This window comes from Rana temporaria, chromosome 4 (genome assembly GCF_905171775.1).
Source record: "Rana temporaria chromosome 4, aRanTem1.1, whole genome shotgun sequence".
In the NCBI taxonomy this organism is placed as follows: domain Eukaryota; kingdom Metazoa; phylum Chordata; class Amphibia; order Anura; family Ranidae; genus Rana; species Rana temporaria.
The window spans coordinates 40,085,134-40,103,748 of record NC_053492.1 but is presented as its reverse complement, the minus strand read 5'-3'; the positions used below and the strand labels follow the sequence as shown (position 1 = coordinate 40,103,748).

At 43.1% G+C, this 18,615-nt stretch overlaps 1 protein-coding gene across 2 annotated transcripts in view; it reads left to right on the top strand.

Annotated features, from left to right (window-relative positions):
- Window positions 1-18,282, top strand: part of LOC120936154 (cytochrome P450 2K4-like) — a 32,539-nt gene extending 14,257 nt beyond the window's left edge. For both annotated transcript variants that reach the window (XM_040348303.1, XM_040348304.1), the window contains exons 5-10: window positions 2,055-2,215; window positions 3,255-3,431; window positions 5,412-5,553; window positions 10,542-10,726; window positions 13,411-13,552; window positions 18,017-18,282. In XM_040348303.1, coding sequence (XP_040204237.1) covers window positions 2,055-2,215; window positions 3,255-3,431; window positions 5,412-5,553; window positions 10,542-10,726; window positions 13,411-13,552; window positions 18,017-18,195 — 986 coding nt within the window. In that variant the 3' untranslated portion in view covers window positions 18,196-18,282. The remainder of the gene's footprint in view (window positions 1-2,054; window positions 2,216-3,254; window positions 3,432-5,411; window positions 5,554-10,541; window positions 10,727-13,410; window positions 13,553-18,016) is intronic.
- The last annotated feature ends 333 nt before the right edge of the window (window positions 18,283-18,615 follow it).

Below are 18,615 nucleotides of genomic sequence, written 5' to 3'. Positions count from 1 at the left end.
CGGCTAGCAGATGAGTACGCGGAAACAAGGAAAGTAAGCCAGGGTACTACACGGCTGGCTCATAAGGTAGAACCGCGTACTCCAACCGTCACCCCGCGCCCAGAGTTTCGGGTTTCCAGTCCCACAAGGACCACCACGGCCTCAGGGGCCTAACAACTACCCCTGGGATTCGTCTAGGGTGACGTGCCATCACTGCAGCAACACGGGACATATTGCTCGTTATTGCCCTTTGAGAGCTACAAATAGCAACTGGAGACGCACAACACCCAACACAGAGGTCACTCCATCACGTCCCTCTGTGGCCCACTGCCTAGAGACCGAGGTGGGCCCTGAGGAATGTCTGGGAATTTTGTATGAGGCAGACCCAATACAAGCTGCCTCTCCAGATAACCGTCAGCATCACCGTCAGGAGGTACGGGTGAATGGACAAGTAGCACAAGTTCTAAGAGATAACGGGACTACTATCACTTTGATTCAAAAACATCTGGTAAAGCCAGAGAACGTGTCCACTCGCACAGTTGCCGTCCGGGTCGCAGGGGGTGCTGTATTTCGCTTACCCACCGCCCGGGTTCACTTAGACTGGGGAGCCGGGTCAGGAAAGACCACAGTTGGTATCATGGACAACCTACCTGCCGAGGCTGTGCTGGGCAACGACATTGGCCCTCTGACTTCGGCTTATTTACCTACACCTGCTGCTGCTTGTCCCATGACCACCCGCGTTGCTGGAACCAACGCGCTTGCTGCTGAGACCCGGGTAAGACTACCTTCCCCAACATGTACTGTAGATCTGGCACAATATCACAGTCTAAAATGGGAATGTGACAAGTTGGCCAGTGAGAAATCAGAGATGCAACGACACTATGTCATGTATTATGAGATGTCCCGTGGCTTGAACATTGAAATTCACAAACAGGCGGAAATTGTCAAAAGATTAAATGGGATTTGCATCCAGGTGGTGCCTTATCTGTCCCAAGAGCATCAGCAACAGGTTTTGGGAGCCATTGAGAGAGCAAAGCAAGTGACTGTTGCAGAACTGAATTCCATTATTCACCTTCACCATCAGCTACCGACATGGTAAGCCAAATGGCAATGCTGATGGTTTATCCCGGCAAACAGACGCCATCCCGACCTCCTAGTTCCGGACATCCCCAAGTTGACCCGAAAAGGATCAATCCGGGTCTGCCGGAGTGTTCCACAAAAGGGGAGCAGTATAACGGAACTATGTATTCTGCCTGTACATCTAGAATAACCATGCAGTGGGACATACAAAGGACCGAATGACTTGTTACAATTGGATTTGCCACATTATATTCTGAGCTCAAAGGGTTAATTGTAGAGTGACTCTTTCACTGCTAAATTCTAATGTCCTCTTCTCCAGTTAATTGACTCTCTTTTGTGTATTGTACTACAAGTTAGCAGTCTCCTGTCAGGTGTATTGAATTAGCATATCAATTATGTTCAGAAGAACTTGTCAAGCTTTGCGGTGCCAAAATGGCTAGATACTGATTAGTGATTAGCTCAAGGGGAGGTCATCATATAAAAGTATCTGTATTGAAGCCCCCCTCTGTGTGAGGAGGGGGCAGAGAGTTTCATTGTTCCTGTAACAGCTTGTAACTAGATATAAACCAGGAGAATGTACCATTAAAACAGTCCTACTTGATCCTTCAAAACGTAGCCCTGTCTCGTTTTTGAAAGGGCATTCTATTGGATTATTATTCTGCTCATTTTACAGCTGAACCTGACTCTCTCTCTGGATCTTGTGGATGGGATGATACCGGCGTCACTTGCATACAGCAACTTGCCAGGGAAAAGGACCTCTCCAACAGCTGATACCCTCTCACTACTTGGGTAGCCGTTACAGAGTTTAATCCCCACTTTAAGTCAGTTCTAATGGGTGAATGAGATTCAGTTTGCATTGCCCTTGATCTTTTATATTAAACAAGATTACTTAATATAAAATTATTCAGTTTTACTTGATACATATTTTTTATTTAATATATGCATATGAATAGTCAAATTTAATGTTTTTTTTTCCGTCTGCGTTCCAATTCCAGGAAAGCCTTTTAACAATCACACTATCATAAATGCAGCTGTGGCCAACATTATTGTCTCCATACTACTGAGCCGTCGATTTGAGTATGAGGACCCTACTATACAGAGGCTCATGAGATTAGTTAATGAGAATGTAAGACTTCTGGGTTCCCCTAGAGTAAGGGTAAGTTGTTTTTACTTTTTGGTTCTACATTAGTATATGACAAAGTATCAAATATCGTAAACCCACAGCTGTGCGTAGCCAATACCTAATCGACTGCTGTGTAAAATGGAAAGAACTAAAAACAGAAAATTGTATCAAGTACTTAAAAGGAAGATATTTGTGGATGACTGGACTCTGATATATTTGCCTTTATTGAAGAATATTCACAGAAACAATGTGAAGTGAACAAACAGAGTGTACTAACTAGCACCTAGTCAAACTATGATTAAGCTATAGTAAGTGCAAAACATGTTCTCTTTGTTTCATTATTTAACATTGTTTTTATGACTATTCTTTATTAAAGATATATCAGAGTGCGGTCATCAACAAATCTCTTTCTTGTATGTACCTCAGTGCAAGCTGGATCGACACTAGATTCCCTGTGGAAGAAATAGTGGATACACCTGGAGTGAAGTCCTCTTCTCATTTTCAGCTGCGTACCTAATACTTATACATACGAAGATTACAGAAAAATAGAAACCACACATCGATGACGTCATTCAGCTCAGTAAAATTGTATTTAGCCATAAAAAGCCACATAACTAATCTCCACCAGGAGACTACATCTCTCTGAAATGTTTGAACCTTACAGGCTTACTCATAGATGATACAAATGTACTGTAGTGAGTTGAGCGATGTCATCGGTTTATGGCTTTTCCTTTTCTGTCACTTGAAAAAGTTTTGGCTTTGGATACACTGGCCAGTCATCACTATCACAATGGTGCTATACAATGCCATTAATTCTGATTGGCACCCCAGAGCATCTTGTCGATAGATATGTTTTTTTAGGGCTGTCCATGACAATGAACTAATGTGGTGTGGTGCATTAACAATTTTTGGTGTGTTGGCAAGCTGTTCATTTTGTTTCCTGCAATGGTAGGAATGAGGTAAAAAAAAAACATAACACCATATTCTCTGAATTAACAGGGTGATTAACTAGACTAAAATAAAAATAAATAAAAAATAAATAAATATTGTGCGTTTTTTTTTCCCTTTATAGCTGTACAACAGCTTTCCATTTCTGGTAGGTTTTCTGCCCGGAGGCCACAAGAAGATGGATGAAAACCGCCTACAGATTCAGAACTTTATAAGAGCAACATTTACTAAGCAGAGAAAAGAACTGGATGTAAATGATCAGAGAAACCTTGTTGATACATTTTTGGCCAAGCAGCAAGAGGTAAGGGTTAAAGCAGTATAAAAGTGGTTCTAAAGGCTGAAGGTTTTTTACCTTCATGCATTCCTTGCCAGAGCTCCCTCCGATCCAGCGATGTTCATGATATCCTCAGCTGTCCCAGGACTCTCCCTCCTCTTTGGCTGAGAGAGCAACAGGAGCCCATTGGCTCCCACTGCTGTCAATCACAGCTGGTGAACCAATGAGGAGATGGGACAGGGCTGAGCCATGGCTCTATGTGTCTTATGTATACATAGAACAGCAGCTAGGGAGCGAGCATGCAGCCGTGCCCCCAGGGCAAGTGGTTTTGTCTGGGGGCACTGCTGAAGGCGGAGGAGCCAGGAGCACCAATAGTGGATTTGAAAAGAAGAGGATCGGAGCTGCTCTGTGCAAATCCACGGCATGCAAGTATAACATGTTTATTTAAAAAGAAGCTTTAATACCACTTTAAATCCTCATATGTTTTTTAGCGTAACACTTTAGCTTGAGGCCCCATACACACGACCGAACATGTCTGCTGAAACTGGTCCGCGGACATTTGTCCAGCCGACCGTTTTCCGGCGGACAAATGTTTCTTAGCATGCTAAGAAACATGTCCGCTGGAAGCCTGTCCGTCGGACATGTTTGGTCGTCTGTACAGACATGAGCCGTGTGTGGGGAACTGTATCAAACACTTTTGAAAAGTCCAAGTATACCACGCCCACTGCCACCCCTCTGTCCAAAGTTTTACTTACCTCTTCATAAAAAGAAATAAGGTTTGTTTGACAACTTCTGTCTTTCATGAATCCATCACAGCACCTTGTCTCAGTACTTCTATCAAGGGACCTCAGCCATGATGAAAGCAGTGGGCTGGCTCTTGTGAGAAATTGTGCAAATATTAAAATGATTGATTGGTGGATATTATCTGGAGGGGTGGATGTTTCTGGGCCGGCTTCATTTTCATGTAATGCTGAGCCTCTGTGATTGAAATGACTGAAATCCAATGAATAAAAATGGTGTGCAAAAATAAAACCAGAATAATGGAAAAACCCTCCAATAGGGACACTTCAATGGGAATCCAGACAAAATTTTGAATAGAGTAGTAAAGGGTCAGAACCTTGATTAGAAATTTATGTATGTCCTCATTAGGGAATTAGGGAATATTCTCTGTATTTTATGCTAGGACATTGATGTGAGCTGAAAGTTCTGCAATAGATTATTAGCCGGATTCACGTAGGCGGGCGCAACATTAGGCAGGCGTAGTGTATGGCATATACTCTACGCCGCCGTAAGTTAGAGAGGCAAGTGCTGTATTCACAAAGCACTTGCCTCCTAAGTTACGGCGGCGTATCGTAAATGGGCCGGCGTAAGCACGCCTAATTCAAATGAGGAACAGGGGGACGAGTTTTATGTTAATGACTCAAGACCCGACGTCGTCCGTGGACATATCCCAGTGTGCATTGCTCCAAAGTACGCCGCAAGGAGGTATTGGTTTCAACGTGAACGTAAATTACGTCCAGCCCCATTCACGGACGACTTTCGCAAACGACGTAAACATTTCAAAATTTGACGCGGGAACGACGTCCATACTTAATATTGGCTAGTCCAACTTTTTGTTGAACTAACTTTACGCCGGAAAACGCCTTACGTAAACGGCGTATCTTTACTGCGACGGGCAAGCGTACGTTCGTGATTTGGCGTATCTCGCTGATTTATGCATTCTAGGCATAAATCAGCGTTCACGCCCCTAGCGGCCGGCGGAACTAGACAGCTAAGATACGACGGCGCAGGCCATCGTATCTTAGCTACATTTAAGTGTAACTCAATTTGAGAATACACTTAAATGTACGACGGCTTGGATTCAGAGTTACTTAACTGTACGACGGCTTAACTCTTTCTGAATCCGGCTAATATACTGTATGTTGTAGACCCAGAATTATTGCCGGAGAACTGTTGCTACATTGCATCTACAGTAAATATCTGAATATCTTCTCTCTGTTTCTCTAGGGGAAGCCAGAATCTACACTGTATTTTCATGATGACAATTTAACAGCCTTGGTGGCCAACTTGTTTGCGGCTGGAATGGAGACGACATCCACCACTTTGCGTTGGGGCCTTCTTCTAATGATGAAGTATCCTAATATACAAAGTAAGACATGCCACTATGAGACCTTAGAATGATCATGGAACATTACCCTGGGATTTTAAATTTTCCCTTGACCAGTACTCACAGAACTTTGAGATTTGTACTAAGTGTTAGTAACCAACAGTGCAACACTGACTGCATTTTTGGCACCAGGGAGCAGTTTTGTGGAAGAAAATATTTTTCCAAGGACCATAGTGGGTATCAAATTAGTGGTATTAGCACTTCAATCATCCCGACACTATGGTGATAAGGTCACCATTAAAGCCATCCATCAGATGCAGTTGCTTGTCACTTGCCACTATAAAGCTTTCAACCAAATGCCGTTTGTCACTTGCCACTGTAGCCTATCACAGATGCAGCTTGTCACCAGCCAGGCCGGCATTAGATTTTCAAGGACCAGGAAACCTACAACTGGCACATGCATAGTTGACAGTAGGGTTCCCCTCCTACTGTCAACTCCTAATGCACAGCTGATCTCCCAAGAGGCAACCTGGCTCACAGGATCTGACATGAGAGTGCCGTTATGTAAACAAACAGCCTCTTTGCTCCCGGCAGCAGTGTGGCCTGTGTGGCTCAGTGTCTGACAGGCCACAGACTGGGGATTATGGACCCCCGCTTTAAATAGTTAATTTGGGCCAAGCTGGCCAAGTTCTTTTACACTGCTACAACACAGCGCTTTATACCATAGCAGCACTCAACCTGACTTTACCTGTTCCGGTCCCCGTCCCATTGCTGGAACAAAGTGCTGTATACAGTATATAGCCTCAGCTACATAGGGTTACTATAGCATACCCAGTAAGTGCACCTGATCAGTGCAGTAATTTTTGGGCCAGCTTGGATGTATAGTTAAAGAGACAGCTCCCAGTCTCTATTAACGATCAGGAGCTGGCAAGACCAGTTCTTAATCAGGTGACCATACAGGAAGTCCTTCCTGCCCCTGGAAAGAAAGATTCAGGTAAAGTAACACTGGAGCTCAGCGGGAAGGGGTAAATCTATGTTTTTTGTACCTTGACATGCATTATGTTCCTTCTATTTAGTGTGCTTTGCTGTGCTCTATTTAATCCTTAAGAAGACTGAGGTCTGAATTCTTTTTTTTACTTTTTGAACATTTGCAGGGATTTTCATGATATTTTGGAACAAGTCAAATTAGCAAGTGTCCTCTAAGAGGCTGCCACTGAAGCTATTTTTCTTAATGAGAAAAAGGTCTCACATACTGTAGCTATAGTGATTTATCTCTTTCTGCCCATTGGGTAGCCCAGGTGATAGCTTAACCACTTCAATACCAGGCACTTACGCACCTTCCTGCCCAAGCCAATTTTCAGCTTTCAGCGCTGTCGCACATTGAATGACAATTGCACGGTCATTCTACACTCTACCCAAACAATTTGTTTTATAATTTCGTTCCCACAAAAAGAGCTTTCTTTTGGTGGTATTTGATCACCACTGTATGAATCAAGCGAGTAGGACACAGCTCGATCACACAGCGGCGAGGCATTGCAGGATCCAGGGACAAGGTAAGTAACTCCGTACCTGTGGACACTGCGAGGCGATCCAGAGTCTGGCTCGGGGTTACCACTTTTGGTTCTGAAATTCCACCCCGAGCCAGACTCGGGAATACCGCTCAGGGGGGTTAAAGTAGGGTGACCAGACATCCCCGGTTTCAGGGGACAGTCCCCCGATTGAGGACACCGTCCCCAGACAAAGTCTGTCCCCAGTTTTGTCCCCGAGTTGGATTTGAACAGGGGCTGGGGCAATTTCAAAGACAGTCAGTGCAGAATAAAAATAAAAAATAAAAATCGGAATTACACACCCCCGCTCCACTGTGCCTAGTAGCTTAGGGGTGTATTTTTTCCATTATCTGTGCCCCTTTCTGATGATCATATGCAGGTCAGAATTGAGTGAATATTTCTTCAGTTTCGGGTGCATGCCCATTCATCTCCGCTCGCATATTCTTCTGCCTTGGCTCACGTCTCGGCCAGCCGCCTGCCTGTTTATCTCCTTGCCTTTCCTGGCAGAGTGATCTTCCTCCACTCCCCACCCAGTAGTAGGCCCGGAGAGTGAGACTTGACAGGCTGTGAGGTGGCAGTGGTGGGCAGAGAGTCACTGATTGCCGCCATTACTAGTTAAAAAATATGTCCCCTGATTTCATTTTAAAAATCTGGTCACCTTAAATTAAAGCAGTGTTAGGTTATAAAAACAAATATCCCAATCTTTGAACATCTTACAGAGCTCTGTTCAATCCATCATCCAAAAATGTAAAGAGTTGGGCACAACTGCAAACATACCATACCATGTTCTCCTTGACAGGTCTTCCGCCTAAACTGACAGGCCTGGCAAGGAGAGCATGAATAAGAGAAGCAGACAAAATGCCCATGGTAACTCTGGAGGAGCTGCAGAGATCCACAGCTCAGGTGGGAGAATCTCTACACAAGACAACTATTAGTCACGCACTCCACAAATCTGGCCTTTATGGAAGAGTGGCAAGAAAGACATTGTTGAAAGAAAACCATACAAAGTCCTGTTTGCAGTTTGTGAGAAGCCACGTGGAGGACACAGCAAACATGTGGAAGAAGGTGCTCTGGTCAGATGAGACCAAAAATGTACTTTTGGGCCTAAAAGCAAAACTCCATGTGTGGTGGAAAACTAACACTATACATTTTTCTAAACACACCATCCCCACCGTGGAACATGGTGGTAACAGCATCATTTTTGAGGGGATGGTTTTCTTCAGCAGGGATAGAGAAGCTGGTCCGAGTTGATGGGAAGATGGATGGAGCCAAATACTGTACAGTAATTTTTCTTAACTCCAGTCCTCGAGTACCCCCAACAGGTCATGTTTTCAAGATTTCCCTCGGATGAAACGGCTGTGGTAATTACTAAGGCAGTGAAACTGATCTAATCAGCTGTTCAAAACAATGGTAAGCCTAAAAACATGACCTGTTGGAGGTACTTGAGGACTGGAATTGAAAAACATTGCTGTACAGGGCAATCTTAGAAGAAAACCTGTTAGAGTCTGTAAAGGACTTGAGACTGGGGAGGAGGTTCACCTCCCAGCAGGATAACAACCCTAAACATACAGCCAGAGCTACAATGGAATGGTTTAGATCAAAGCATATTCATGTGTTAGAATGGCCCAGTCAAAGTCCAGACCTAAATCCAATTGACAATCTGTGGCAAGACTTAAAAATTGCTGTTCATAGACGCTCTTCATCCAATCTAACAGAGCTTGAGCTATTTTGCAAAGAAGAATGGGCAAACATTTGACTCTCTAGAAGTGCAAAGCTTGTAGAGACATCCCCAAAAGGACTTGCAGCTGTAATTGCAGAGAAAGTTGGTTCTACAACGTATTCACTTAGGGGGCTCAATACAAATATATGCCATACTTTTTCAGATATTTATTTGTAAAACATTTTGAAAACCATTTATCATTTTTCTTCCGCTTCACAATTATGTGCCAGTTTGTGTTGGTCATATGTATATTTTTGGTTGTAACATGACAAAATGTGGAAAATGTCAAGGGGTATGAATACTTTTTCAAGGCACTGTACTTACATTGGTCCAAGTTGGAACAATTTGACTATGTAAAAATGGTCAGCTTTATAGTGGTTGTAAAGGCAGAAGGTTTTTTATCTTCATGCATTCTATGCTGGATCCAGTGATGTTGCACGAAAGACTCAGCTGCCTGGGACTCTCCCTCCTCATTGGCTGGAACAGCAGTGATATGCCATTGGCTCCTGCTGCTGCCAATCAAAATCAGTGAGCCAATAAGGAGAGAGAGGGTGGGCCTTGGCTGAATGGACAATGGGAGCTTCCGCTCGGCTTGAGTACCCCCATAGCAAGCTGCCTGCTGTGGGGACACTCAACAGGAGGGAGGGGCCAGAAGCACAAACGAGGGACTCGAGAAAAGGAGTATTGGGGTGCTCTGTGCAAAATCACTGCGTAGAATAGGTGAGTATAACATGTTATTTTTAGCAAAAAAAGAAAACAACTTTAGTATCAATTTATCTAAAGGAATTGAGAATCTTCACATAGTAAGTTGTGTAAATATTAACTTTAATTAACCAATCATGTGAAAAGCAAATTGGTGGAATACCCAATCGTGTTTTAGGCGAAATCAGTAAACAGGAAGTTGCTTTTGACATGGTTGGATAGTTGAAGTGGTTGGATAGTTGAAGTGAATATCCACATCATTTATTATGTGAAAATCCCCCACTCCTTTGGAAAACCAACCTGCACATTTTCACCTAACTACAGTGTGCAAGCTAATTTTTATTTTGTTTTCATTTGATAGAGTAGGGAATGAAGGCTAGAACCAGTTGGCTAGCTGAACCTGAATAATGTCAGCACTGGTGTGCCGCCTCTATTTGAGACATCAGGTTGGTTTAGGTTGAAGTAGTAGTTAGGTAAGTGTAACAACTGTTTGGTAAGTTAGGTGTGGGGTTAATAGGGGGAGAGGAACATTCTATTTGGATGAATTATACTCATTTAGGAAATACATTTACATACCTTACAACATTTTGAGACGGGAACGAGGGACACCTATTAGCAAAATGATGTAGGCATAGGACACAAACCCCCGGCCATGCCTCCTTAAATAAGAATTATACCAAAAAAATAATAATTTAAACCCACAAGTGCTTTTTTTACACCTACTATTCCTTTATATTGGCTTTTGAAATTTACAAATGCAGTAATTTAGAAATTGGATGAATGGTTTAGCTTTGGAAAACACTTTTTTGAAAGATAAAATTGTGCATTTTATATACAGCTATATAAATCAGACCAAAATGAGGGACAATTGTGGAGGAAAGAGGGACAGAGGAATTTGATGCGAATCAGAGACAGTCCCTTGAAATCAGAGACAGTCCCTTGAAATCAGAGACAGTCCTTTGAAATAAGAGACAGTCCCTTGAAATCAGAGACAGTCCTTTGAAATCAGAGACAGAACTATGAATTTCTAGAAATGTATTCTGATATCTGTATGTCAACAGAGAAAGTGCAAGAGGAAATTGAAAAAGTCATTGGCACAGCTCAGCCTAGATTAGAGCATCGGAAACAAATGCCGTACACTGATGCCGTTGTTCATGAGATCTTGCGCTATGGTGATATCGCACCAGGAAGCGTTCCACATGCAACTTCACAAGATGTCACATTTAGAGGATATTTCATACCAAAGGTAAGTGACTGAAGTATAAGTATAATACAATGAAAAGAAAAAATTGCGCTAATGCGTCCAAAATAAAATAACAGTGCAGTCCAAAGGTTAGGCTGGTGTGATGTGACACAAATTACTATCTTGGAATTAAATCAAAACCCTGATAGAAGGCATGCTTACCAGATAGTAAGCCACTAAAGCAGGTGGCTATAGCCCAACCCAGGCCTTTGGTTAATGAGATGGCACTAACTTATCCAATGATAGTAAGGTTCCAATTGGGTAGGAAGTTGACTCCACAACATAGATAAATGGTTAACCATACAATTGATTGCATCGCAAGAGTAGCTAGACCACACCACTCGCGCAGGTGAACGACAAGCTGACAAGGCAGAATAATATAAGGGTAAACATTTATTCCCTCGAGTCCTACGGATTGAAGGGATTATATACCGAGGTCCTGCATCCATCCATCCATTAGCCGCAGCCTGTTTTTAATTGTGAAAAAAAAAATTCTTTTACACAAATACAGCTTTCTTTTGGTGATATTTAATCACCACTGTTTTTTTTTTGGTAAATAAATAAATAAATAAATAAATACCAAACATTTTGAAAAATAAAAGCACAAAACTTTTTCATAGTTTGTTATAAAATTTTACAAACAGGTACATTTTCTCCTTCACTGATGATCACTGATGGGGAGGCACTGATGGGCACTGAAAGGCTGCACTGATGAGGTGGCACTGGTGGGCACTGATGAGGCTGCACTGATAGGTGGCCCTATGGGCACTGATAGGCAAACTGGTGGGCACAGATTGGCAACACTGGTGGGCACTGTTGGGACTGTTTTGATAATCAGGACACTGATAATCAGTGCCCTGATTATGAGTGTACATGTCCCTTTTACACATGCCTGTTATCAGCTATCTTCTCCTCTCCTCATGCTGTCAACATGGGAAAAGGAGTGCCGATAACCGACTTCTGTTTACATCCGAGATCAGCTGTGATTAGACACAGCTGATCTTGTGGTAAAGAGTCGCTGATTGGCTCTTTACCTCAATTTGTGATCAGCAGTGTCCGGAGGACACTGTAACCACAATGTGCGCTGCCCGGGGCCCCGCAACGGGCTCCCAGCGGGCGCAATCACGGGAGGCGTTCATATGATGGCCTCCCAGAACTAGCTGGCCGTGCTGTATTCATCATTCGGCTATAGAACAGGCAGAAAGTGTTTAAAGTGAAAGCCTGAAAAGGATAAAGTTTTTTTTTTTTAAATATATACCATAATGCTTTCTCTGCATTAAGGTAAATAACTTCCAAGATTAGGCCCCCACCCCCCAGCCCCCAAATACTTACCTGAGCCCATTCTCAATCTGTGGATTAGGATCGGGCTCATTTCACTCTATAGTGTGTACTTGTCTCTATCCAGAACACTAAGGCCTTGTACAGACGAGCAGACATGTCCGATGAAAACGGTCCACGGACCGTTTTCATCGGACATGTCTGCTGGGGGATTTTGGTCTGATGTGTGTACACACCATCAGACCAAATTCCCCGCGGACAGAATACGCGGTGACGATGCGGTGACGTGGCGGCGATGTGGCGGTGACGTGCGCGAACCCAGAAGTTCAATGCTTCCACGCATGCGTCGAATCACTTCAACGCCATGCGCGGGTTCTCGGGCCAGCGGACATGTCCGTTGAGTTGTACTAACCATCGGACATGTCCGACGGACAGGCTTCCAGCGGACATGTTTCTTAGCATGCTAAGAAACATTTGTCAGCTGAAAACCTGTCCGCTAGCCCAGGAACCCGCTCCGGTCGGCCCTACACACGGTCGGACATGTCCGCGGAAATTGGTCCGCGGACCAGTTTCAGCAGACATGTTCGGTCGTGTGTACGAGGCCTAAGTGTCATTTTTCTCTACTGTCTGCATAAGTCAAGTTTTCCTGACACCAAGAGAAAAAAGGTGACAGGGGAGGGATCTCCAGCGTGCCTGTGATTGACAGCCTCAGCTCTGTTCCTATGTGCTGTGTGAAGGGGGATGTGTGCCCGCCCTCCAATCAACTCTCAGAACTCCCCTCACCTGTAGAGTGTAACTACAGCTCAACGCCCCCTACCTTCTGAAAGCTCAGCCAAGCTAAATTCTCCACTTTGAATGGATTTAGAGAGGGCTGCAGGTACAACTTATGTAGGATGATTTGTTTCATCTCTGTCAATCACCTAAGACCATTCACTTCACTGGGTATAAGTAAGGGGTTACAACCACTTTAAGTGAAAGAATGCACCTTGCATTTCCTCCTTCATCCCCACCACCACGCTTCAAGGTTTAAATGCTAATTTGCTCATCTCTGCTCTCTAGTGTCCCAGTATGTGAGCAGGTCTTGACCATTCTCACATACAATGCATGATTGCTGATTATGCATTGTACACAAAAAAATCTGAATGCTGGAAGGGAATTGTAATGGAAGCAGTTTTGGGGGAGCTTTGGGGTAGCTGTAGTAAAGTTTGGAGGAAGTCTGCAGTAGCCAGGAATTAGCTAAGTATAGCTGATTAGTTATTGGCCATTAGACAAAATCAGCAATTAACTCTTGCAGTGGTTAGATGTTCATTTTCTTTCTAGACAGGCTATTTCCATATAAACATGCCAACATAGGTATCTCTTTATGTTTTTGTTATATACTAACTGGTTGGTAACTATTTTTCCTGCAGGGAACCACAGTCATCCCAGTGCTCTCCTCTGTTCTGAGGGAAAAGTCCTACTTTGAAAAACCTTACGAGTTCTACCCAGAGCATTTTCTTGATCCTAAAGGCAATTTCAAGAAGGTTGATGCGTTCATTCCATTTTCTATTGGTAATACACAACACGTTTTTTGCATTAATAATTTCATTGTTGAAAAAAGTTTTAAGTAGCTCTGGTAAACTTCAAGGACGCTAAAGGTCCATACACTTTTTAACAACAAATGTCCGACGGACCTGTTTAATCGGACAATCCGACCGTGTGTACGCTCCATCGGACAAACTTTTTCGCTTTTTCATCTGACAAATGTTCGCTGTGAGAACAAACTTTCCGGCAACAAATGTCCTATGTCGGCTAATCCTAATCCTACACAAGCCCATCGGACTAAAGTCCAAGTAGAAACAAGCATGCTCAGAACCAATGCTAAAAATCAGACAACAATAGCAGAAGTTGCCCACAGTGTGGCGGTAAAGAGCTGAAAAACCATGTGATTTGGTGAAAATTAGCTGAAAAAGTCCTGCCATGTGTATGCATACCAAGTTTCCAAGTTTCCAAAAATCCATGGAAAATTCAGATGGAAGTCTGATCGTGTGTATGAGGCTTAAACCTAAAACCAGTATCAGCTATTACAATATCTGATGAACACATGTATATTCTGATTATACTGAGGTGGAATGCCTGCTGCAGATTCCCCTGTCAATGGCAACCCACCAGCTAAAACTGGGATATGTGGAGAGTATGTAGCACTAGGAGTGACAGAAATTTGGATTTTTCATTTCACAAACTGGGAAATGTTGGCAACTTTTTTGGTGAAATGCAGTGAAGTTAGTGGAGAAGGTAAAATTAAGGTAAACGTAAGGTGGTAGGCTCATCCTGATTGGTTCTAAAGAAAAAAAAAACATGTTGCTAAAAAAATATCTGATCTTCATCTCTGTCCTATGCAAAAGAGTCTATTAACTGGATTCAGGTAGATGGGTGCATCTTTCAGGCGGCGTAGCGTATCGTATTTACGCTACGCCGCCTTAAGTCAGAGAGGCAAGTGCTGAATTCACAAAGCACTTGCCTCCTAAGTTACGGCGGCGTAGCGTAAATGGGGCCAGTGTAAGCGTGCCTAATTCAAATGAAGATGAGGGGGGCGTGTTTTATGTAAATGATTGATGACCCGACGTGATTGACGTTTTTTACGAACGGCGCATGTGCCGTCTGTGTACATATCCCAGTGTGCATTGCTCCAAAATATGCCGCAAAGACGTATTGGTTTCGACGTGAATGTAAATTACGTCCAGCCCCATTCACGGACGACTTACGCAAACTACGTAAAATTTTCAAAATTTTGACGTGGGAACGACGGCCATACTTAACATTGGCTAGGCCACCTAGGGGGGCAGCTTTATCTTTACACCGGCGTACCTCTTACGGAAACAGCGTATCTTTACTGCGACGGGCAAGCGTACGTTCGTGAATCGTCGTATCTATTCATTTGCATATTCTACGCCAAACTCAACAGAATCACCACCTAGCGGCCACTGGAAATATTGCACACTAAGATATGACGGTGACGGCGCAGGCTATCTTAGATAGGTTTAAGTGTATCTCAGTTAGAGCATACACTTAAACATACGACGGCTTAGATTCCGAGTTACGACGGAGTATCTACTGATACGACGGCGTAACTCTTTGTGAATCTAGCCATATTTATCCACAATGTGAGTCAGCTACATCAAAGATATTAAAACTTGAATTCAGAGTTCCATCCTAATTAATCACTAACAGAAAAAAAGCTACTTAAAGGCCCTTTCAATGCACCTAAATATTCAATCTAGTGATGTTCCAGTCTTAAGTATTTGTTCGGGGGTCCACATCATATGATGAGGACACATCCTATTTTCTGTGAAGCATCAGGAACCAGATTAGGAGTTTCAGCGATGAGCCCAGCAAAAGATGATCCGCCAGCATCTGCACATCTACAACGCTGGACTGGAAACATGTTAAAAACTATTGTGCTCACCAGCAAATATAATGTGCAAAATGAATACAGTGAAAATAAGAGCAGCTACATAAGAATGTGACAAAAATTCTAACTAGAAAGGTGGATAAAATGTAGCGCTTAGCGTAAATTACCATGAATGTGTATACAAATGTATAAAAATAACAATAGAAATAATGATTGGTCCAAGCGAAATCAATCGCCAATCATACACATCAAGTCCCATAAAGTGAATCGATCCTTATGAAACAAACAAAGGGCTAGATTCAGGTAGGGGGACGTAAGTTTGTGCGGGCGTATCGTATGTTATTTACGATAAGCCGCCAGAATTTAGAGAGGCAAGTGCAGTATTCACAAAGCACTTGCTCCGTAAGTTGCGGCGGCGTAGCGTAAATCTGCCGGCGTAAGCGCGCCAAATTCAAATTGTCAAGAGGTGGGCGTGTTTTATGCAAATAAAACATGACCCCACGTAAATTACGTTTCTCACGAACGGCGCATGCGCCGGCCGTGAACGTATCCCAGTGCGCATGCTCCTAATCACGTCACAAATAGGTAATGCTTTCGACGTGAACGTAATTTATGCAAAGCCCTATTCGCCAACGACTTACGCAAACAACGTAACATTTTTAAAATTCGACGCGGGAACGACGTCCATATTTAACATTGGCTATGCCTCATATAGCAGGAGTAACGTTACGCCGGAAAAAGCCTTACGCAAACGACGTAAAAAAATCCGCCGGGCGCACGTACGTTTCTGAATCAGTGTATCCAGCTCATTTGCATATTCTACGCTGAAATCGACGGCAGCGCCACCTAGCGGCCAGCGTAAATATGCAACTAAGATACGACGGCGTAAGAGACTTACGCCAGTCGGATCTTAGCCTAATTTCGGCGTATCTTGCTTTCTGAATATAGAAAGAAGATACGCCAGCGCAGCTTTGAATTTACGCGGCATATCAATAGAATAGCCGGCTTAAATTCTTGCTGAATCTAGACCAAAGTCCATCACAGACAAGTAGTTGTTAATCTTCTCAAGCTTGCATGATTAGTCCGTTTGATTTGTGTGCGCTTTGGCCGCCATTGCTGCTCAGCGTGTGGAAAGTGCGGGAGAGCGGCTATCTGCATCATTGGAGGAGGGAGGAGAAGATCTCTCAGATGCTGCCCTGGAAGACTTCTTAGAAAATGTTACCAGAAAAATCCTGTAAAAAAATTGGAGATTAAAACGGCAGGTGTGTAAAGTGGTGGTATATATTATATTAGGCTGGTATATATTACTTTCCACTGAAGACCGACAAATCATGAAAGAGTACGGGAACTTGGATGGAAAATGTATTTCTTAAGAGTAATCCATCCCTGCTAATTGTAAACAACCGGTTAAAACTAAAAGCCTTCCAACCTTGCAGTCACCCACTAGATTCATTGGAGTCACCTTTGGAGATCCTCGGGCTTCTTTGACTACCGGATTTACTCGCTTATCTGGATATCGATGACTTTATGATTCGTTGTCGCTGACACTCGGGTCCATCCTATCCGGCAAAAGTAAACATTCTTATCATTTCTGGATGACATTTCACCATAGATGTTCTACACCCCTGCCAGTCTTATCAGTACAGTATCTACCTGGGAACAACTACTTGTCTGTGACGGACTTTGTTTGTTTCATAAGGATCAATTCACTTTATGGGACTTGATGTGTATGATTGGAGATTGATTTCCATTGGACCAATCATTATTTCTATTTTTATTTTTATACATTCATGGTATATTAAGTTTATCCACCTACAACGCTGGACTACCAGTCCCTGGCACCTGGAAACAGGACCAACGAGGGAACCAGACAGCAGAACAAGGTAAGTAAAGGATTACTTTGCAAGGAATGAAAGAAAATTGAGTGGGCGGTTAATTTTTGTAGGATATGGGTTTTTCCGCAAAGTCTAAACAAGTACCGAATCCAGCTACTATGTGATGTATAAGCCTCATAAAGTAAACAAAAAACTTCCTTTACCCTCCCTAACTGAGCCAAATCCTCCTTCATTTGTGTCTTATGCGCTCTCCCTCCCAGACACTGCAGCTCACAGTGGAGGCTGTGCTGTCCATACAGCAAGCAATGGGCAGGGTCGGGTGGTGCCAGGTCCGGAGTGGCAAGCTGTGAGCTTATCAATTATTAGTGATAATGCTGATAGCCACGTCACTCTGCAATAATTTTTCATCCAACTGTAGTTCAGGCAGGCACAGCCAACACGAGAGTGGTGCTTACACTATGAATTTAGGATCAGGGTAGCATCGTTGCAGACCATCACTGGAAGCTGCATATGGTGGACTTCAATGCCAGGATCAACAGGTATTTGTGAGACTTTGCAGGGGGACTATAAAGTGCAGATGGACTTAAAACTAAGTGCATGTTCTACTTTAAGATCCCATTGCCCTCAGGCTTTATTTAGGCTACCCTTACATGGACCAGTCAGTGAAATATCATGATTTTGCCCTATTATGATGATTATCTTGAAAGACCATTAGGCCCATTTTATGAACAGATGCAACTTTATGGCTGATTTAAATTAACCATATAATTTTCTTTTTTTTTTTATTAGGAAAAAGAAGCTGTGCTGGAGAAACTTTGGCTAAGATGGAGCTGTTCCTCTTCTTTACAACACTGCTGCAACACTTCACCTTCCAGGCCCCTCCCGGGGCTGTGCTGGACCTCACTCCTGCACCGGGGGCCACAAACTCTCCATTACCACATGAAATCTGTGCAATCCCCAGAACATAGATTATGTCTGCCTTGAAATACATAGTAATTTATAAAAAATTGCATCTTTTGTTGAAATTTAAAATAATAAAAAGCTTTTCTGCTTAAGTTACCGCTTCATATTAGCAAATTGTAGTTCCTTGATCAGCTAATTTAAGATGATGTGTTTTATTTCAATTTCAGGCCTGGCTATTCTGTAACTGGTGGTAACTCTCAAAAGAAAGGAATAAACTCTGGACCAGCAAGGCATTACTCCATCAATAGCCTAAATTCTGTAGAATCTTTCTTCTGGGCCTATAGTGGCTATATGGTTTAGGCAATGTTTTATAGCATCCTGAAGTCTGCATCTTACAGCCCATTCATAAAATGCAGGCCGAAGTTTGCAGCCAGTGGTGCTCCAAAGAGTTCTCTCTGCTTAACACAGCAGTCAGTCTTTGACAG